Consider the following 23,528-nt stretch of genomic DNA (forward strand, 5'->3'; position numbering starts at 1 on the left):
CCTTAGTTCTTATGCTGCCTCCCTCTAGAATGCATATAGTGAATACTTATTCCCTCACCTCTTCTATCTACCTTTCTATTCCTAAGCCCTGATCCATATGAAATAAAGCAACGGCCATCACACGGACCTATGTAAATCAATGGGGGTATTCAGACATGCGTTGTTCTTCACGCAGTGTGTTCGCTGTGTGAAACTTACTGCAGGTCCTATTTTTGTGTGTTTTTGTGCACCACGCAGCCCATTGAAGTCAATGGGTGTGTGAAAACAACAGACAGCACACGGACATTTTCACGCACCAGTTACTAGAGAAATGATGAGGGGAAAAAAAACACCTCCTTCAGTTTGTTTTTTACTGACGTAAAAATCGCATGACATACAAATGACATACGCGCGTAAAAAATGCAGACGCACACTGTACACTGATGCCACACGGAACTGCAGTGCAAGAAAAATGCTGCATTTCTTAAGTGCACAAAACGGACACAATCGTGTAAATCTAACCTAATATTGTAAACTATTTCTCTCAATGTTTCTAGTCTACACTATACTTGTCCCAGATTCAGCGGGACAGTCCCAGATTCCAGGCGGTGTCCCGATGTCCTGGGCGGCCAGGGTTATGTCCTGCTGTCAACTGTATCTGTGTCCTCAGGACGCAGATACAGTTGAACCCAATTCTGAAGCAGGGAACCATCAGTTTCCTGCTTCAGAAATAGTTCAGAGCGGAAGAGCAGAGGGAGCTCCTACGCTCGCCAAGGACTCCCCGGGAACAGTGCTACTTTAAGCACTGTGCTCGGGGAAGCCCTTGACGTCACTTATATGGACATTGACTTTAGGGGCTCCTCCAGGACTGGAATCCCCGGGCAGAGTCGGCAACGGGGATTCCGCTCAAGAAGTAGCATACCCCCGGCTGACAGATATGCTACCTCATATATATATATATATATATATATATATATATAACAGCATATTTGTAACACTATGACCCTATAGCTATGGATAGGATTAGATACAGTGGCTCAGCAGACAGTATCACACATGATAGGCTTAGATATAGGGCACAGTTCGCTGACATTGTGGCTCCAGTGCTGGACCCAGGAATGGTAAGATAATAATTGCTTTGCTTTTTTTATGTGTTAATAATTTTTTTGTGTTTGTGTTTTTTTTATAGGTTTGGTTGTTGGAATACATCGGATTCGAGGACTACTTTGATGAAATCTTTTTTTATTCTCTATAAAATGGTTAACTAGTGTTATGTGGGTGTTATTTATTGCAATACAATATTTTTTCTTTGTCCTTGTATTTTTTTAAACTTTATTACTACCGCCTTAGTAATGGCCACTGGCTGATTAACAGCATCCATTACTAAGGCAGGGCAAAATGTTAGCCAGTGAAATGGCTAACACTAACCACCATTACTACCCTGGTACCCATCGTCACCAGGGCTGTCGGGAAGAGCTGGTTACGATCCAGTATCCGAACATCTGTAGTGATGGATGGCTACTGGGGTGGCTACAGGCTGGTATTGTTAGGCTGGGAAAGCCCAAAAACAGTGGCCATTCCCACCCTGGTAATGCTAGCCTGCTGCTATGTTGTATCTGGCTAGTTATGAAAAATGGGGGGACACCAAGTCGCTTTTTTCAATTATTTATTAAAAAAAAAAAAAAAAAGACTTGGGGCCCCCCCAGTTTTTAGAACCAGCAAGATACAACAGATCAGCAGCAGGCTAGCATTACCAGGATGGGAAGGTCCACTGTTTTTGGGCTTTCCCAGTCTAATGGTACCAGCCTGTGGCCACCCTAGTGCTCAACCATCGCTACAGATGGTCGGTTACTGCATCGTACCGGGCTCTTCCCTGCACCCCTGGTGGCGGTAGGTATCAGGGTAATAATAGGGGTTAATGTTAGCCTTTTCACTGGCTAACATTAACCCCTGCCTTAGTAATGGACGCTGGCAATTAGCCAGCGGCCATTACTATGGCAGTAGTAATAAAAAAAATTAAAAAAAAATAATAATTTAAAAAAATACAGTCATAGAAAAAAATATTTTATTGAAATGAAAAATCCCCACATAATCCTCATTAACCATTTCATTGAGAATAAAAAAAGCCGTCATTGAAGTAGTCCTCAAATCTGACATAATCCAACATCAGAACCTGTAAGAAAACACAAACACACAAAAAAACAAACCATTAGTAACACTCTGTTAGACCATATATAAGGTATTCTATAAGGTATTGTTACGTGCGGTAAAAACCACATGCTAACTTTATTCTGCAGGTAAATACGATTATGGTGATACCAAATTAATATATTTTTTTCTGTTTTGATGCTATTACAAAGAAAAAACTATTTGCTAAAAAAAGACATTTGTTGTGTTGTCATTTTAAAAGCCATAACTTTTTTTTCTTTTTCCATCGATTGAGCTATGTGAGGACTTGCTTTTTGCAGAACAAGCTGTAGTTTTTATTGGTGCCACATGGTAGGCTTAGATACATGGCCATGTATGATAATGTCTGATGGGCCCTGTGTTTAAGCCTACCACATAGTAGGCGTAGATACAGGGCCCCAGCAGACAGTAATCTTATAATGTATAAGATTATTGTCTGCTGGGGCACTGTATCTAAGCCTACTATGTAGTAGGCATAGATACCGGGCCCATCAGAGAGGATCACACATGAGCCATGTATCTAAACCTACCATGTGTGATCCTGTCTGATGGGCCCTATATCTAAAAATACCAGATGGTAGGCTTAGATACAGGGCCCCAGCAGACAATAATCTTATACAGTATAAGATTACTGTTTGCTGGGGCCTTGTTTCTAAGCCTACTATGTGGTAGGCTTAGACACAGGGCCCATCAGACATTATCATACATGACCATGTATCTAAGCCTACCATGTGGCACCAATAAAAACTACAGCTTGTTCTGCAAAAAGCAAGTCCTCACATAGCTCAATCGATGGAAAAATAAAAAAAAGTTATGGCTTTTAAAATGACAACACAACAAACGTCGTTTTTTAGCAAATAGTTTTTTCTTTGTAATAGCATTAAAACAGAAAAAAATATATTAATTTGGTATCACCATAATCGTATTTACCTGCAGAATAAAGTTAGCATGTGGTTTTTACCGCACGTAAAACAATGTAAAAATTTAAAAAATAAAATAAAATAATAAAATCAATTTCCACCCGACAAAGAAATGTCTTTCAAGTTTCCAAATAAATTATATTATACATTAAGTAATCATTAAAAACTACAACTCTTCCTGCAAAAACAGGCCTTCTTATAGCTATATCGCTTAAAAATGTAAAAAAAAGTTATGGCTTTTGGAATCCTGGAAGTAAAAAATTTAAATAAAATAACTTACAATGACTGGCAGCGCCAAGGAGTTAAACCTCTTAACATAACACATAGCCTCCCATTTTGATCAGATTGTTCAGCTATTGCAGTGATGGTGCAGGAGAAATTAAACATTACATGACAGCTAAATTATCATCATTGCTTCTTTAACTGAAGTAGGACTTAAATTAGAAATGAGAGGTGTAACTTGAAGTTCCTGGGCCTCAATACAATATTTGTTACAGGACTCCCCACCTACCATGTGGGATTAATAATACTAATGTCTTCTCTTGTGATAAAGGGGCCTTTAGGCTCCCTCATGCATCAGATCACCGCACGATTACTACTTCTGTCCCCATTATAGCTATGCACCTTAAGATAGGGCCAGATATTCAGATTCCGTTTTTTGCTTTATTGGCCCATCATGAGGGCTACTCAACTGAAATCTGGAGCTGGACGAAGATCCAGCTTGTTGTATCTTCATCCATCTTAATCTGGGGCCGCGTTCAGTCTCTGAAAACAAGTTGAAAATGTAATTTCATTGAACTGAATGGTTCTGCATTTAAAAAAAATGTCAAGTGCCCCATGGTTTGTTCAGCCCTCCCCATTACATTCTGCACTCAGCTGCACATGTATGGGGAGGTGAAAGGTTCTCTTTAAATTTAAATCTACCAATGTTTGCTAATATTGTGTGTACAATATGCGAAATTATGAAAAATTAAATACTGAGTTTTTAAAGAAGGTAAAACTGAGTGAACTCTGACAAATTTTGAGAATTCTTATGAATCAAATGCAGATGCATCTGACAGCAAAATGGCAAATGGGCGAGTAACAGTGATGGAGCAAAAAATGTGAAAATAGTTGCATCAAAGGGTGTGTTCACATCAGCGTCGGGCTTCCGTTCATGGGTTCTGTTGTACCTCTCTGTCAGAGGAACTGATGAATGTAAAGCCAGCCAAACGGAAACCATTGCTTCCATTTGCATTACTTTTGATTTCAATGGTAATGCTTCCGTTGCAATGGGTTTCTGTTTGTTTCCGTACCGTAAGATTTAGACTACGCTATTATTTCAGTGAAGAAACAGAACGGAAACAAATGGAAAACCAATTGCAACAGAAGCATTACCATTGAAATCAATGGTAATGCAAACGGAAGCTATGGTTTACGTTTGGCTTTCCGCTCATCGGTTACTCCTACGAAAAGGTCAAATGGAACCCTCGAATGAAAGCCGACGCTGATGTGAATAGGTCCTTAACGGCAGAATGCTAAACTTTGGCATTGTGAGACATTTGACTTATTATGAGCCAAAAAAGTAATTTTCCTGGATTTAATTGAAGCTATACTGCTCTTCTGTTACTGAAGGTCATTATGGTATGTCACTGCTCTAGCCAGATCTGAAGAAATGTTAAAATGCAAACCAATGTATTTTAATTAGTTAGTTGTAAAATCAATTGTATGTTTTTTTCTACTGTAAATATGTTACTTTAAAATAGAATATATCAGACTATGGTATTTTTGAAGTTCCTCAGTACATACTGTATTCCTTTCAAGTCCTCCTGTCCATGATAGAGCCTTGCAAACAGAATTCTTGCTCGGCAGCACACAGACTCAAACAATTATGAAGCCATTGACATTGCATGTGCCACTGTAATGGTGCCTCCATAAGGCATCTTATTATGGAAGCACTGTCCCCTAAAATAAATGCTTTTAGAGTTGGATACCTTTGTAATAAGGCATCTGATGGAAAATGGCACATTTTTTCCACTCATTTATTCCGTATTAATCTGTGATTTTAAAAAAACAAAAACAAAACATAACCCTTTTCAGTATGAAACCAGAGAAATACGAAGGTACAGTATTTGTTCAGGATTTCTATGGGTGCTGAATTACGACTCTGTACATGTCTTTCATCACCCTGCTTTGTTACACTTTCCTGAAATATTATAGAAAGTTCCAGTCATTCTGTAAACATCAAAACACTGTATCTACTACATTCAGTACACTATACATAGATATATGTGAAATATTCTGTAAAATAAATGTTTATTTTTTCCAACAAAGACCAAAAATAACTCATAGAAAAACAATTTGTATTTATTGTGAAATGGTAGATTTCATCTGATGGTGGAAACACAGTAGTCTGTCAATGGGAAAAATTAGAAAAGCTAATGGACGCTGCAATCCAGAAATCACAAGAGAAATGTTTAGGTGAAATTGCTCCTTCATTTTAGACATAGTAAACGTGTCATTAAAGTTCCTTTTTAAACAAAGGTTTAAAGGGCTGTTTATGTTTCCTGGTTGCTGCTGCTTTTATCTGGATCTGCAGGGAACTGGCGTTCCACAGTGTGGTGGGTCGAAAAGGAGGAGAAGGTTAGCTGAAAGTTATTTACCATCTGAAAACCAAGTTGTTCAAAGCCCTTTATTAAAGAACCGCTGAGTAATGGATCAGAGAGTTTACAGACTAGGTATATGGATGCCATCTTTCAAAGTGATAAAAATCTGAAATGAGGATTCATCATCCATTAAAACACAACTGCAGGAACATCCGTTTATAACATGTGCTTTAGTGAAACGTTCCTCTAAATAGCGATTTATCTAAATATATTGTAATGCAAGTAGATTTTTAAAGAATTTCGCCTTGGTCAGAGCACTATTCACATTGTCCTAGCTCCTGTTATACCAATATCCAGCTTTAGTGACAATAGGACATCCTATTAAAAATGTCAATCAAATTTTATTATTTTTATTTTATATGAAATGTTATTTAACTTTTCATGATATTTTTACCACTCAAATGCCCATGGCGGCATACACCATGGTGCCAAGGACAACTATGCCATATCTAACAGCATCCAATCAAATCTTTGCTTTGTAAAACCTATCTAGTACGAGACTGCACATTGGTGTAATATTACCAGCTTTAAAAACTGTTTTGTTATATGCACCATGGTATTAAATGTTTCTATATTTATGCCTACATCGAGTAAAGGCTACCATACTGTGAATTGAACTAAATTGTCTGAGAATACATAACTGCTGAGACTATGGTCATATAGTAGTGCACTTGATTCTAGTTAATTGATAGGATGCATTTTTGGGAATATTGGTTCATATCTCAGAATAATTGTATTCTGTAATGAGAGTAAGTACCTATGTTATTTTTAAGGTGTTGTCAAGATTTGTACGTTTGTGCTTATAAAAGTGGAGTTAGTAAAACCTGCTCTGGTAATTTTATAATGAAATATTTGCATATCTGCAGCACAAAATGTTAGCATCCAATATTGTTCCCACTTTCCACTTTTGTGAAGCGTCTTCATACCTCAGATAGAATGTGCATAATTACAATAAGAACGTTTGCTAAAACGTCTTTATGTCTAAACCCTTACTTACAGTTTTTGAATGATGCAACTGCTTTCACCATATGTATTTTAAATTGGGTTTCCACGGAAAACACAATAATGGTTTATCCTTAGGATCGCCCCTTCAATGTATATCCAGGCACGTCAGCACATCTGCACAAGCAGCTGTCCATGGTACTACAGCTCAGCCCTGTCAGCGGGAAAAGGGGTTGAACTGTAGTATCAGACAAATATGCAAATATGGACTAGCCACTTTGTTCTGCTCATTAAAACCCCACTGATCACAAATTGGTGGCCTCTCTTAAGCAGAGGTCATTAACGTTTTTTCCTGACAACCCCTTTAAATAAACCATTAGTAGATGAGAATGTTGTAAATGTGGTAGCAGTCATCACTTCATATGCCCTATTTTGACTTTAGAAGTCTGGTCTGGGGTTTGTATTTATTTAGTGGTTACATCTGTGGTATATAATTATTAGTAGTCTGGGGTTTGTAGTTATTTAGGGGTTCTGATCTGGGGCGGTCTAAATTGACTTTGGGGTCTGATGTGTGTATTTGTTTAGGGAGTCTGGGGTCTGTATTTATTTAGGTGGTTTTTTTTTATTTAGGGGGTCTGGTCTAGAATTTATATTTATTTAAGTGTTCTGGTCTCAGGTGTGTAGTTTTTTTTGGGTGTCTGGTCTGGGGTCTGTATTTATTTAGGGGTCTGGTGTCTGTATTTATATAGGGGTCTGACTTTATCTAAGGTTTCTGTAGTTATTTAGTGGGTCTGGTCTGGTATCTTTATATATTCATGGGTCTGTTCTGGGATTTGTGTTTATTTAGGGGGTCTGGTCTAAGGTTATATATAGTGAGTCTTGTCTAGGATCTGTATTTGTTTAATGGGTCTGGTCTGGGATTCGTATTTATTTAGGGTGTCTGTATTTACTTTGTGGTCTATATTAATTTGGGGTGTGGTCTTGTGTCTGTGATTATTCTACGTTCTGCTCTGAGGTCTGTGTTTGTTCTGGAATCTGGTTCTGTGGTCTATCGTTTGAGTTTAACCTTGGGGTCTAGTCGAGGTTCCGAGTGTTTATATTAGGGTCTGGATTGAGTCTGTGTTTATTGTTGGATTTTGTCTGGGGTCTGTATTTTTGGGGGCTTACGAGTCTGTATTTTTATGGGGGTCTGTAATTGTTATGGGGTCTGGCATCTGTATTTATTCTGGGGCTTGGTATTGGGTCTGTATTAAATTTAGGGGCTAATAAAGGAGTCATATGAATTACTTGTGTTTGTGGAGGCCTGGCCTATGTAAATGGTGGGCATATGTTAAAAAATGATATGCATTACGTATCACAATGCTTCTCAGAATCTCCCTGATGTAACCACTCACAAGAAAGCAAGTATGGTTTGTGAGTGTGTGTGTGTGTGTGTGTGTGTGTGTGTGTGTGTGTGTGTGTGTGTGTGTGTGTGTGTGTGTGTGTGTGTGTGTGTGTGTGTGTGTGTGTGTGTGTGTGTGTGCTATATATGTGTGTGCTTGTGAGTGTAGGCCTTTCCTTGATTGTATATATTGCCTGGTCCTGGCCATCCATATGGCAGGATCCCTGCCAGCCAAGTTGTGGACCAATGAGTGAGTAAAACACTGGACATCAGATAATTGACATGCAGCGTTATTATTCCCATCAAGATAATGTAGTCCATAACAGAACCCGAAGGATGCCATTGTAAGTCAATGGTGTCCATTAGGCGGCAGTAGTATCCGTCGTGCAATAGATCAGCTAATGCACTGTAGTTTCCACCTTTATAGACCACCAGGGATGCTTACATTAACCCTTCACTACCAATGACTGAGTCACTACCGTTTTAAATTAATTTTATGACAGCTGGAAGAGAGGGGACGCAATCTGGCTAATCTACCTTTGGCACCAAAATGCCTTGTCCTGGCCCTGATATTCAAATTAATTTCATGAAGTAAAATCCATATCTAGCTACAGTAGATCGATCTGTCGCAGGTGTACTGTAGTTTTTGGACTCCTCTACTGTTTTGAGACACTAAGCAATATCCAGTGGCGGATCACCATAAGGACGGTTCGGGCGGCCACCCGGGGCCCAAGGCTCCAGAGGGCCCAACAGGGCCGGTGTTAGGTGGGGAAACTGGGCAATTGCCCAGGGCCCCATCCTCTTAAGGGCCCCTGCTGATACAGGGCCTGGGGCATGAGGGGGCCCACGCTGCCCGGTCCATAACATTTATGGGCCGCACGGCACGGGCCCCTCATGCCCAGTGATGTTGCTTGCACCGGAAGGGGCCCTGGTGTTAGCGACAGCCACATTCACTTGTATAAGGCACTGGGAAAGCTTCTTTCGCAGGCCGGCTTTGTGACGTAATTGCATCACACTGGTCTGCGCAAGTGTCCCGCCCCCGGAGGCTGAGCAGCGCTCTATCCATTGTGGGAACGGTTCCAGGTAAATGCAATATATTTTTTGGGGAGGGTGGCTATGGGGGGATTGCTTTGTAGCAATATCAAGGGGGAGCTGTGTAGCGCTATATACAAGGGAGGGTGGCTGTGTGGCACTATACACATGGGGAGGGCTGTGTGGCACTATATACAAGGGGAGGGCTGTGTGGCACTATATACAAGGGGAGGGCTGTGTGGCACTACATACAAGGGGGGCTGTGTGGTACTATATACAAGGGTGGCTGTGTGGCACTATCTACGGGGGTGTGGCGCTATCTAAAGGGGTGTGTGTGATGCTATCTGCAGGGGCTGTGTGTATGTGCTGCTTTACTTTACAGTGTGTGACACAATTATATTAAGGGGCACAGTGTTTGGTACTATTTTATTCAGAGGCACAATGTATAGTGCTATTAAATTTAGGGGCACAGTGAGTGGCAAATTCTGCAGAAATGGGTCATATCCGGGAGAAGTAGTCATGAAGTCTGGACCAGATGGAGAAGAGGAAAAAACCTACTCGAATCTGAGAAGTCGTCACCTGCGAGTCACTGGATTTATAGAGAATCTGTCACCTCCCCTGACATGTTTCTTTTAGGAAATCTTTGTATTTCACTGAAGTCTTTGTGCAGTCCAGGACTGATAGACAAATGGGTGTTACCATTCCCCTTGTCAGGAGGATGTGTCTCTGCACAGTGTGATACTGTCAGTATGCATGCACACAGCCCTTTGACAAGGGGTATCGTAACACATTTGTTAATGCTTGCACAAAAAGGTAGTGTTAACAATAGTTATGGCGCGGTAGGGCGGCGGTGGAGAAGGGGGGCCCAAATTTGGGTAAAAGCCCACGGCCTATTGGCTATTTAATCTGCCACTGGCAATAACAGTTACATACAGTATCTGATTGTACAAATGTGAATAAAACTGGACTTTTTGAGTGCCCCCTCAAAAAACAAGGGGGCACTCCCTCTGTCTGGAGAAAAAAAGGTTCAAGCTGCAGAGGCGACAAGCCTTCTTTACCGTGAGAACTGTGAATCTATGGAATAGCCTACCACAGGAGCTGGTCACAGCAGGGACAGTAGATGGCTTTAAAAAAGGGTTAGATAATTTCCTAGAACAAAAAAATATTAGCTCCTATGTGTAGAAATTTTTCCTTCCCTTTTCCCGTCCCTTGGTTGAACTTGATGGACATGTGTCTTTTTTCAGCCGTACTAACTATGTAACTATGTAACTATGTGACCACATAATACCACAAGGTAAATACATCATTGCATTGTAAGGGTGTAGTTTTTTAGTAATTTGTTGGATATTGACTCATGGTTTCCTTTGGTATCAGTATTTGCATCCTATTTTGAAAAAAAATGTATGCTTTAATCCTGCACTATGGAGCACATTAGTACTTAGCAGCTACGTATCCTTGTTCCTCACTTCTCCAGGACATAGTAAAAATATCATGATTTAGGTTATGAATATGAATTTGCAAGAGATTGTCAACAATTTCATTACAAAGAGATTGATCGATACATGGGATTTCCCTAAACGTATTTCCTTTCGAAAGTAGTTAAATCAATGTGATTGTTGTATGCATGGGATTCACAAAAAGAACATCAATGTTTAACCAAAATCAAGATCATTAACTCTCCTCCACCATATATTTGTATTGCCACATAAAGATACCTTTTATAATACAAACTTTTAAGAAGTCCCAAGCAAGAGTAAAAATAAAATATATATATATATAAATAAAATAATATATATGTATTATATACTATATGTGATAGCCCGAGAGGCTGGTTACAGTACAGCGGTTCCTCCACTTCAGAGCCTGAGAGCTCAGCCAACTTTACCTCTCATCTCTCCAGTTGCATTGCTTGGCTGGCTCACACAGTGAGGTAATGTAGCATTTCCTCCTCATCTGGGAACCATAAGGCTATTTCCCCCATAACAGAGTTAGGAAATCATCCTTCAGGAAACTTACCTGCTACCCACCCAAAAAACAAAACACACAAACAAGAAAAAAAATCTCATCTGTTTCTTCGACTATTATTGCCAAAATCCACATTTCCTGAGACACTACTGGTAGGGATCCCTCTTTCCGCAGCTGGTAATTTTGCGGAACTACTACGACTCTCTTGGTTCTCTGAGGGAGCAGAAGTTTGGTAAAAGTCCATCACCCATGATGGCATTGAAAGGAAGCCCTGTGGATCGACTGCGTAAAATTGCTTTGCTCCTCTTACCCTAGAGGAAGCCACAGATAAACTATTTACGCTGCTGCATTTTTTCATTACACCACCAGGTGGTGTTAAGGAGGGTGGTGGTGAAAAGAGGGATGTGAGAGATAAACTACTAAAAGTCTCTGAGGGCTCACTAGTTCCTCTTAAGCTTCCTCCAGCCCCTTCTTCATCAGAAGGGTCCATAGAGTCATGAAGAGTACAACCAGGACTAGTGCTACCACCACTGCTATGGCTCCGTTGATGCCTGCGAACCTTCTGAAGTGCAAAGCTAGGCCGGTTGCTTCTCCTCTGTACCATAGAAAGTGAAGAAATAGGAAGGGTGGTACGATGTGATGTAGGAGCTACACGGAGGTCAGGGTGGTCCAAGGTGCATTGGGGAGAGTCACTTAGATTTAGACTATCCTCAAGAGTTGTCTGTAGGCTATCTTCAGAGGTTGGGCTGCCACTTTCCATGGACGAATTGCTTTCTGTTGTCTAAGATAACAGGAATATCATCAACTTACTGACATAACAATGTACAATCATTTGTGCACATTTCTTCCTTTTAGAATAAAACGTACCTGCCTAAGAAGTGAGCAGTTGACATCAGGTGAACGGAGTGTTGCCCAAGACTCTGGAGGAGAGAGTTTAGGGAGACTTCTCTTGAGTGCAGGATCTTCTAGATCAGTATCTGTGGTAGGTATAGATGGATGGAAGAACTCTGCCGGGACTGGTAAAAGGGGAATCAATGAGTCTGTTGGACAAGGCTGAGAAGAAACTGAAAGAGAAAAAAGAAAATATAAAGTGGAAAAACATGGTTACTATCCCTGCTATGACAAGTCCAATTCTCAGCCTACAAGTGAAAAAAAATAAATCATGGTCATATTTTTAATTCATATTAGTAAAAGAAATAGATCTTCATTTCTATGACAATGCTTCAAATGATGGCATAACATTGAGGATTAAAATGGCAGTCAGACATTTCAAAATAAAATAAAATATGAAATATACATTGGGATAGCCGTGTCTTTTAATTTATCCATTTGCTTTTTGAAAATGCATTATCAAGAAGGTCTAAACAACACTCATGTTGCCATTACTCATTTTATAAAATCTGCAACACATCTGTCACTGTCTATAGTGCAAGCCACAGGGTGCAAGCCACAGGGACCTTGACCAATCAGTCCCACCAACAAATATCACAATAGACAAAGGCAGCAATTCAAAATACTGATAAACAACCATTACTTTATTTGTCTATGTTGTTATAGCTCCTACTGGACACATTCCTCTATATTCTCTCAGCATACACTGTATGGCCAAAAGTACAGTATGAGGACACCCATGGCTGGCCTTTGGTTGGATGGCGCCCTGTGAAGGATTATTTTGGCACTCCTCACCCCCTGCACAACCGACATAGAAAGAAAAAAATATATAGAATATGTCTACCTTCGAAAATATATCTATATTTTTTGTTCCAATGCAACTTAAATGAAAAATTAAGCAACTTTGCAAATAGCTTACCTATTCTCTATAGCTTTTTATCTTCAACTTATATACAGACCTATGCATATTTATGGTAACAGACTACAGACAAACCCTGAATAGTCTGATTCTGCACTTTCCTTTACCTCTGTCCCCTTCTTCATGCTAACCTACCAATTGAAAATAGTCTCTCACCCCTGATGGTCATCTACAGTTAGTTCTCTACTTCTTCAAGATTATCTACAGATAGTCTCTCCCCTTAATATCACCTCTTCTTTCTCTTGCACAGGATCAGATCATCCCAGAGGTATCATCCCCTTATTTCCAAGATATCACCTCACCCTTCTCTGTCCGAGGTACCCAGGTGTCATCTCTCACTCGTTCCCTCAGGTATCATCTACTCAGGTCTAATCTGCTCATAGGTATCAACTCTCCCTTCTACCTCTATGTATCACCGCCCCTCCCCCACCAAAGTTATCCCCTTCTCCTGTCCCCAAATATTATATATTTCCCCTAGGTATCATCTTACTCCTTCCTCAACATTTCCCCTAACTCAAGGAATAATCTTCCTCCTCTACCCCATGTATCATCTCTTCCCCAATCCCCTGTTATAATTTCTCCTTTCTCGACTTTCAGGTATCACTCCACACAGGTATTATTTCTCCCTTTCCCTTTCAGTGTCATCTCCCTCCAGTATTATTTCCCTCTGGTATCATCTCCTTCCTATCTGATATTATCTTCCCCCAGTTTAATCTAATCCCGCCTTGATCATCTCCCTCTGTTTCCTGTATCATCTAGAGAGGATATGTTGCTGACCTGGGTAAAACTGTTTCATTGTACGGGCAGAACAGATGATGCTATGTCACGGTGCCTGACAGCCTTTCTATTTGTAGCAATGGCTCCCCTCTGCACCGGGGTGGAGTAATGCACCCTGTGCAGCCCCACGGGTCGCTCACCTAAGGGCGGCCCTGTGGACACTTATCCTTATTATTGAGTTCAGGTGTTTTAGCCACATCCATTATAAACATATGCATAAAACCAAGCACATAGCCATGCTATCCCCATAGAAAAACATTGATAATAGTGTGGGTCGTACTGAAGAGCTCAGTGACATTAATTGTGCTCAGTGACTTTAATTGTGACGCAGTTAGAGGGTGACAACTTTGCACAAGTAAGTTAGTGAAATGTCTAATTTGATAAATCTGCCCCGGTCAACCGAAAGTGCTATTATTATGAAGTGGAAGCGTCTAGGAGTAAAATCAGCTCAGTCATGATTCGGTTCATCTCGCAAACTCACAGAACAGGGCAACCGAGTACTGAAGCGCGTGGCACATAAAAATTGCCTATCCTCTGCTGTATCGCTCACTACAGAGTTTCAAACTGCCGCTGAAAAAAAAAACATCAGCACAAGAACTGTGCGTCGGAAGCTTCATGAAATGAGTTTCCATGGTCGAGCAGCTGCAAACAAGCCTAAAATCACTATGCATAATGCCAAGCGTCAGCTGTAGTGGTGTAAAGCACACCGCTACTGGACTCTGGTGCACTGTAAACATGTTCTGTATTATATTTCACTATTTGGCAGTCTGATGGATCAATCTGGGTTTTGTGGATGACAGGACAATGCTACCTTTCGGAATGCAAAATGCCTGCTGTAAAATTTGGTGGAAGAGGAATAATGGAATTATATTAGAAAGTTTCTTTATTTAACAAAAGCAAAATAATAAATAGTTTTTCTTTTCATCGGACAACCCCTTTAATATTACCCTTCACTGGAATTAAGGGTCCTAGTCAAAACTCTGAAAAAACAGCCCCAGACATTTTCAAAAACAAAAATGTATATCCAACAAGCTCATGTAGGTGTGATGGTCAGGTGTCTACATATTTTTGGCCATATAGCGTATATGCCTATGTCTATACATATATAAATGGGTTTAATCTGAAACCAGTCACAAATTTATCTATTCCTTTTACTTCCCTTTAAAAAAAAAACAAGAAAAAAAACTTATACTGTAAATATACTGCATACAAGCAAATGTCTAAGTCTCTTAGATCAATTACATAGATGAGAGCAGCCAGATTTATCTACATTTGTCAGGCTATAAGGGCACAATTCCTATGGCTTTATATGTGGGGGCCATTTAATAGGGAAGATGGCATTTGAGCTTTTTTAATGTATGGATACCAGTTTTTCATTGTCAGTACCTTCCTATTGCGGATAGGTGTTTTTCAGAACCTTGCCATACTTTTGTCCTAAAGCCGCTTTAAAGAGGATCTGTCACTAGTTCAGTGATGCCCTATCTCCTAGCTAATCTAATAGGTGCTGGCAAGATGATAATTCCAGTGAAAACGGTGTCCCAAAACGTTTATTATTTTAAAAGTCATGAGCTTTTTTCTAAATATGCAAATGAGGCTATACTAACCAAAGGGGCGGTATCACTGCTCTCTTTCTGTGGGCAGTGTTTGTGCTGACTGTATGACACTGTCCAATCAGCATCATACAGCTTCTCTCCTTCCCTACACAGCGTGATCCAGGCTTCAATCGCGAGATCACACTGTGTTTACACTTCTGGTCGCAGCTCGTCCAACACATCGCATCAATTTTCATCCAGGGACTTACTTAATGGAATTATCAGCGTGAGAGTGCCTATTAGAATAGTAAGGAGATTGGGCATTACTAAACTAGTGACAGATCGTCTTTATTGAAAAACATCAATCAACAAATTTATTTTCCATATTTCTTCAGTGGGGAGTCTCCCAGGGACAGAATGCTTCACTACTGAAATGATGTCAAAATCTGCTTGGAGAGTGTCGGATCTTTCTGGAAGTCAGAAAATATATCTTTATTCATTGTCAAGACAAATTTTAAGGCATCCAAAATGACTTCAGCTAAATTACGGTTAAGAAAGCCAATTTTTTTTGTAGTCCAAGCATCAGCACAGGGTTCACTTTGGGATTTCTTTATTATGATATTAGTGGGGAAGGGGGTTAAGAATTGTAATTAATGTTCTTGCTACCGGTCCTAAGGTGTAGTGTGAGATTAATCCTATTATTTCTATGTTGTTGCTTGGACTACCGAAAAGAAAAATAGTGTGAGTAAATTCTTCCTTTCCTTTGCCAAAAATACAAATATCCCATAGCAAATAATAAAATAATGCTTCAAAAAACAGAATTTTTCAACCCATTAGATATAGCACCATGTCCTATTTCACAAATGTATACTGGGTAAAAGTCTACTTCTTTTGATTCTTATACCCTTCTGATTATTATATGGGCACTACTTGGTATGGGCACCATGGCTGAGAGCCCCAGGCTTGCAACTACTGCTATATTGGCATTATGAATGGAATAGTAATGCCACTGTGGCTGACATTATGATATGGTCTCTATGGTACTATTTAAATGATATGTCTCTCTATGTAGGCACTATATTGGACTATTGTATAGTCACCATATAACACTATTAATTGGTCTGTATATAACAGCACTATTTAAAAAAATATAATCACTTGGGCCCTGTTTGGCACTTTTATGTGGGAACAGTATAAGAATATTATTAGGACATATTACTTGCACTCTGTTTAGCAGTATTATTTAAGCATTGTATGGCAGTATTATTTGGTAGGGTCAGCAGGTAAAAGATAACTGACACTAAAAATTAACTTATTTCTGGTTTCCCTTGTGGTTTTAAATATGTTATGCGGCTATAGATCCAGTCAAGTTAATAGAAAAGGCCTTATGCAATAGGCATGTTGTGCCTAAATTTATTACAACTTTTAAGAATCACTTATGCTGCTTTAAAGCGTACATAACTTTTCAGAATAAGCTGTTATATGTGTACATGAAGGAAATAACACTATTTCTGGCCATTATTTTGTAACGTCCGCGGTCACAGACCGCAGACTCCTATCATCCTGCAGACGTCTTCCTCCCCAGAGATGACAGCACATGCGGCCGTCATGTCCTGCAGTGACCACTAGGGTGCGTGCTTGAGCTCATTCCCGGCTTAATGGGCCAGAGCACACACATGTTTTAGATTGACTGATTGCTCCCATGATCACTCTGGACTATAAGAAGGGCCCTGCTTCTTCCTTCATTGCCTGAGCGTTGTTGTGTTTACCCGTGTTAGTCTTTGCAAATGGTCCCTTAGTGTTTTCCAGTTCCCAGTGTTCCCGTTCCTGCTACCTTGTTCCTGTGCCGTTGAGAGTTGGAGTCGTGTTGTGTCGTATACTATGCCTGCTGTATTTCACGGCGCATGGTGTCTGCCTGCTGCCTTGGTCCCATCCGAGCCTGCCATCGCTACTGTCTGTATTGCCACAGGTACCCTTATTCGAACTATTGACTTTGCCTTGGTATCCTGTCTGGCCAGCTGCTATCCCGCTATGGCGGCACGGCACAGTGGGTCCACACACCCATCGTGACATATATGACTTGTATTCTGCATTATTTAGCAGTTTTCCACTCTGCGGACTCTATCTCTAATTCTCAGTTGTCTCTGAGCTAGTGGGTGGAGCCTAACGGCTATCTTGTCTTCTATACACAGCACACATAGAAGAGGAGAATATTGCGTGTCACCTATCTCCATCTATCACATATATATATATATATATATATATATAAGCTGCAGCAGCATGGAGAAGATTTTACAGCAGTAATGAGCAGTGTAGCTGAGAATCTAGCACTGGGGTGAGATATGCCTTGATAAAGCGTCTGAAGGACGTGAAGCAGTCAGCTCTGTTGTCTTTTGAATCCCGTGTTGCCTGCCTCAATCTTGGAATAAAGAGAAACCTTTTGCAAATGGTGAGTGCCGTGCTGTCTTCTTTTCTACATGTTGTCATTTGCTGAAACTAACTACAACACGCACTGAGAACCGCAAAAAAAAGGCTGTCGAACCACAGGTCCCAGCGAGCTGAAGCATAGTCTGTGACATTGCAGGCTAAGGCAGTGCCAACCATTTTTCATTTCTACATGTTGCACTTTCTCACTCTGGTCCTGCTCCCCTCTCCATAGACTTGTATAGGCAGCGTGTTTGTGTCTTTCTTTTCTCTCGCTCCCTCCTTCTACTCCCCCGTCCCCTCTGCATAGATTTCTATTAACAGGCAGGGATGAAACACAACACCACTTCCTGCAGTCTGTCTCCTCTGCTCTGTAACTAGGGATTGACTTTGCTTGACTACAGGGGGTCTACAGCAGATGACAGGAAGGGAGACACTTAGTGACAGTAACCTCACACAGAATTTGCATGGATAAAACAACTGAATTTTAACTGTAAGTAAATTACAAAGTTGATATATGTCAGGAATACCATTAGATTAGCATAAGCTGTTTAAAAAGATAGTGTCCAATTAAATGGATGGTTAAAGCTGACCATAAGGTTAGATTATTAAAAAAAATATGTTTTTATAATGATGTCAATTAGAATATATAAATGGTATAATAATATATAATGCTTGTCGCGTCACGTCTTGTATTTTTTTATATTATTGACTAAAATCATGACAATGGCTAATTCATATTTCCCTACGACTTCAATTCTCTCATATAAAGCCCAGAGGCTCTGCTGCAGAATATGCAGACTATGACCCTAGCCTGAATGTTGACCACCAGAGCTCTTTGTATTTGTAACATAAAAGATTTTCTGCTTCTGTTTGTAGTCTCAATGTAGACTTTCTGCAGATTGCAAGGAAAATAAACTATTACAAATAACCCAATTTATTCTGGAAATAAAACATTGTGCTGCGGTGACTTCAGTGTATTCATTTAGACTCGGAGAGAAAAGGCCTGAAAGGATGAAATCCGTGTTTTGTATGTTTGGTGGACAAAATGCTGGAACATTACGTTTGTAGAGAAACATTGTTATGTAAAGGTCAGTGCTACTCCACAAGAAGCGTTAGTTCTACAATTTGCCTGAAAACGAGCAGTCATGTTTTTTTTAAAATATAAAAATGCTTTAGAAACCAGTGCATTTAAAAAGTATATTCTTTCTAAAAGAAACACCCCTCACCTGGGTTGCTGTCTTCTTTCAGCCAGTTGTCCCATGACTCTGCTGGAGTTAATGAGACTTTGTCAATTTCACACAGATAGCGATCAGGTATAGGGGAGCCAGGAATACTAGCAAGGGGGAACAGGCTTTCCCCAAATACTCCAATCCCCAAAGAATCTGGGCTGTCTTGGCCTTCCTGTTAAGTAAATACAAAAGTAAGAATTCAGCTTTGTTTAAACTGTCACCTTAATTTCAGGGACCATAATAAAGTCATTAGTTAAACAAGACAAGGTCACATTATATCCACTCTAGGGGGGGAAAAAAGGGGGGGGGGATCAAATCCTGTCATTTTTTGTTTTTTTTTACCTTTATAGTTTTACTTGTATGATACACCAAGTACTAATATTTTAAAACAAATCCCAGGGCTTTTTCTCTTTTACTGGGACAGTATCATGCATCCTATTATGAAGCAGCATTGATGCAAGCAGTCTTAGCAGTCAACTCTACTGAACCCTCCAAAATGAATAGCAGATGATGAGCACCAGGGATGATGAGAGGACTATTGGAAACAGAAAAATGACAAGCGATGGAACAGGTCACTGTTCTATCAGGAATGATGAATAAGCCTTGATATAAGCAATATTCCCAAATCTGCTTTCATGTGACTAGAAACCAGAGATTATTGGCGTAGCTGTATGAGGCCCTGTTGTTTGCTGGATCAGTTGTGGATTTTACATTTTAGGAATTTTCCACTTCAGACAATCCCTTTTTGTTAGAAGTGTTTTCTGATGATAAGCTGATCACACAATATCTCGCTGCTTCGACCTGCAGCAAACAGTTGTTTTTCTGGTCCCAGTCCACCGTGTCTGCCTGAATCGTTTTGTTGCTCTTATTTTGGTCCTGCCCTCTGATACTGGGCAAATGCCGTTCCTGAATTCTGAGTCCATTATCAACTAGAACTGCACTTCTTCTTCTCGGACATTAGCTTTTACTGACCCTTCCTGCCTTTAAGTATGTTTCTAAATTTGTCCCTCATGGTGATGGATCCATGGATCTACATGAAAACTCTTTCAGACAAGAATATTTTACATTCATATTCAGTTTTTTGCAGACCGTAATATGCAGCTAATATTAATCAATGAGGCTATTCACATGGGCTTATAAAATACATGTGTATTATAAATACAGCATGCACTACTCTAATTTGTATTGCCAATACAAAATGTCCATTGAAGTCTATGCATCCGTTTTTGCTCCTTTTGTCATCTGTATGTCATCCGTAATGCATCCGTTTTTCAAAAGGGTTGCTAATTATCTCCCTAGAAGTCAACCCATCAGTAATACGGAGCTGTAATAGTGATGTAATACTGATGCAATATCATCCATAATATGTCTGTATTACGGATATTTGCAAATGCGCTGATCTGAAAGAGGCCTAACGGTGCATTCACTCACGGCAGATTTTGTTGCCAACCCATGTGCTTGATGCAGAAACAACACCATTCAAACTTTTTTGTAACAAATCTGATAAGTGTGAATCCACCCTATTATATGACTAAAAGGTAATTTTTTTGACCCTATAGAGAAAACTTTCACTAATACATAATATTAATTTCTTCTATAAATAAAAGTTAAATTATATTTTAATTTGCAATACCCAAGCAAAGTAAAAATATTTAAATATTGGTTTACAGGTGGGGAAAAGCAAGGACATATGCAGCAAATAGAGAATTTATCCCTGATATGCCAAGGAAGTCTCATCCTTCTGCTCTCTCCAGACCGGTGACGCGGCATGGCGCGGAGCAGTGTCTAGTTGATTTACAGCATACATAACTCCAATTTGTGGACTTTTCTGTGGGGTTCTCACTGAAAAATGCACTAAAAACAATTGGCTTTTGGTCGGATATGAGGTGGTCTGCTTTTAAGGGGCAGGTTCCATAGACTATAATGGTAGGAAATTCGGTCACAGAAAATATTAGTTTGAATAGGGGTTTTCTTAATGGGGTTGTCTTCTGGGGAGGTTTCACTGTAGATTATTGAAATAAATTAATTCAGTATTCATTCATTGGTCTAAATTGAATTGGTGTACATCTGTAGATTTAATCTTATATATATCCATATGTGCAAATATTTTCTATCCCTTTCCATTTCTACAAGGAACACACTTCTGCTGGGCAGGGCCGGCCTTAGGCTGGATGGCGCCCTGTGCGGGACTCTCTATTGCTGACTTCCGCTAACCAAAAATTGACCACAAATATAGACACGCACATAATGGAACATATATACTGTACATACATAAAGGCACATATTTAGTCAAGCAAGCAAATATATATACACACACACACACACACACACACACACACACACACACACATCTAATGGGACATATAAAAATACATAAATGTGAATATACAGGTAAATACATATACACACACAGGCACATTTACACATACAAACCCATATATACTGCAGTCCTATGTAACACCACAGATAACACACAGTAATACATCTCTAAGTACAGATAATGCAGTAGATGTTACCTGCAGTCCTATGTAACACCACAGCCACTTTTGGACAAAATGACAAGGCAAATTTTTTAAAATCTGACATGTGTCCCTTTATCTGGTAATAACTTTGGAATGCTTTTACCTAGCCAAGCAATTTTTCTCGTGAGACATTGGATATTATGTTAGTGGTAAAATTTGGTTGATACGTTCAGTATTTAATTGTGAAAAACACCAAAATTTTGCGAAAAATTGCAAAAATGAGGATTTTTATACATTTCAATGTATCTGCTTGTAATACAGATAGTTATACCACACAAAATATTTGCTAATTAACATTTCCCATATGTCTACTTTATATTGGCGTCGTTTTTTGAACATCCTTTTATTTTTCTAAAACGTTACAAGGCTTAGAAATCTAGCACCAATTTCTCACCATTTTCAAGAAAATTTCAAAAGACTATTTTTACAGGAATCAGTTCAGATCTGAAGAGCATTTGATGGGCCCATACAAAACAAACCCCCAAAAATCACCCCATTTAAAAAACTGCACCCCTCAAAGTATTTAAAACAGCATTTATAAAGTTTCTTAAACGTTTAGGCATTCACAAGAATTAGGGTATGTTCACACGGTTTATTTTTGGCCATTTTTCGGTCCGTAAATGATCGAAAAACGTCCGAAAAATCGGAAGCAGAACGCCTCCAAATATCTGCCCATTGATTTCAACGGGAAAAACGGCGTTCTGTTCCGACGGGCCGGTTTTTTACGCGGCTGTTTTGAAAAACGGCCGCATAAAAAAACGGCTGCGAAAAAGGAGTGCATGTCACTTCTTGAGCCGTTTTTGGAACCGTTTTTCATTGTCTCTATAGAAAAACTGCTCCAAAAACGGCCGAAAAAAAAGCGAGTTTGCTTAAAAAACGTCTGAAAACCAGGAGCTGTTCCGTATTTCCAGACGTTATTGAGTTTGTGTGTGCACATACCCTTTAATTAAAGAAATTTACAAATTATTTATTTTTGCAGAAATTCATTTTTAATCACTTTTTTTCTATAATAACAGCACGTTTTACTAGAGAAACGCATCTCAATATGTATTGCCCAGATTCTGCAGTTTTTATAAATATCCCATATGTGGCCCTGTGATAATGGACTGAAACGCCTCAGAAGCAAAGTAGCACCTAGTGGATTTTCGGGCCTTACATAATAGCACCTTCTTTTTGTTAGATTATATTTTAGGCACCATGTCAGTTTTGAAGAAGTCTTGTGGTACTAAAACAAAGGAAACATCATGTGACCCCATTTTGGAGACTACACCCCTCAAGAAATTCATCTAGGTATGTAGTGAGCATATTGATCCCACATGTGTATCATAGATTTTATTAGAATTGGGCCGTAAAAACGAAAAATTAATTTTTTTTTCCAATAAAACAACGTTTTTTAATTTCCACAAGGACTAAAAGAGAAAAAGCACCCCAACATTTGTAAAGCAATTTCTCCTGAGTACAACAATACCCCATATGTGGTAGTAAAGGGCTGTGTGGACAGACCTGGCTTTTGGAGCTCAAATTTAGCAGGAACGGTTTTGCGGAGAGAATTGCCGCATTTGTAAAGACCCCGAGAGGGCAAAACAGTGCAAACCCCCGACAAGTGACCCCATTTTGGAAACTACACCCCACAAGGAAATTATTTAGCGGTATAGTGAGCATTTTGACTCTACAGGTTTTTTGCAGAAATTATTGGAATGTAGGCCGTGAAAAAAAAAAATCTCCTTATTTTTCAATAAAATGTAGGTTTAGCTATTTTTTTTTTAATTTCCACAAGAACTAAAGGAGAAAAAGCACCCCAAAATTTGTTGAGCAGTCTCTCCTGAGTACAAAAATACCCCATATGTAGTAATAAACTGCTGTTTGGACACACGGCAGGGCTCAAAAGGGAAGTAGCACCATTTGACTTTTGGAGCTCAAATTTAGCTGGAATAGTTTGCGGCGCCATGTCGCATTTGCAAAGCCACTGAGGGGACAAAACAGTGGAAGCCCCCACAAGTGACCCTATTTGGAAAACTACATCCGTCAAGGAAATTATTTAGGGGTATAGTGAGCATTTTGACCCTACAGAAATGATTGGAAGCAGGCCTTGAAAATGAAAATCTAAATTTTACTCAATAAAATGTAGGTTTAGCTAACTTTTTTCATTTCCACAAGAACTAAAGGAGAAAAAGCACACC

The 23,528-nt window shown here is 39.6% G+C and overlaps 1 protein-coding gene across 2 annotated transcripts in view; it reads right to left on the bottom strand.

Annotated features, from left to right (window-relative positions):
• Positions 1 to 5,434: 5,434 nt before the first annotated feature.
• CACNA1I (calcium voltage-gated channel subunit alpha1 I) overlaps positions 5,435 to 23,528 on the bottom strand; it is an 884,757-nt gene continuing 866,663 nt past the window's right edge. For both annotated transcript variants that reach the window (XM_075833728.1, XM_075833727.1), the window contains exons 35-37: positions 18,824 to 18,998; positions 11,919 to 12,115; positions 5,435 to 11,832 (exon numbers count right to left, since the gene is read on the bottom strand). In XM_075833728.1, the coding sequence (XP_075689843.1) occupies positions 11,149 to 11,832; positions 11,919 to 12,115; positions 18,824 to 18,998 (1,056 nt within the window). In that variant the 3' untranslated portion in view covers positions 5,435 to 11,148. The remainder of the gene's footprint in view (positions 11,833 to 11,918; positions 12,116 to 18,823; positions 18,999 to 23,528) is intronic.

The sequence above is a fragment of the Rhinoderma darwinii genome, chromosome 7 (genome assembly GCF_050947455.1).
Source record: "Rhinoderma darwinii isolate aRhiDar2 chromosome 7, aRhiDar2.hap1, whole genome shotgun sequence".
NCBI classification, from domain to species: domain Eukaryota; kingdom Metazoa; phylum Chordata; class Amphibia; order Anura; family Rhinodermatidae; genus Rhinoderma; species Rhinoderma darwinii.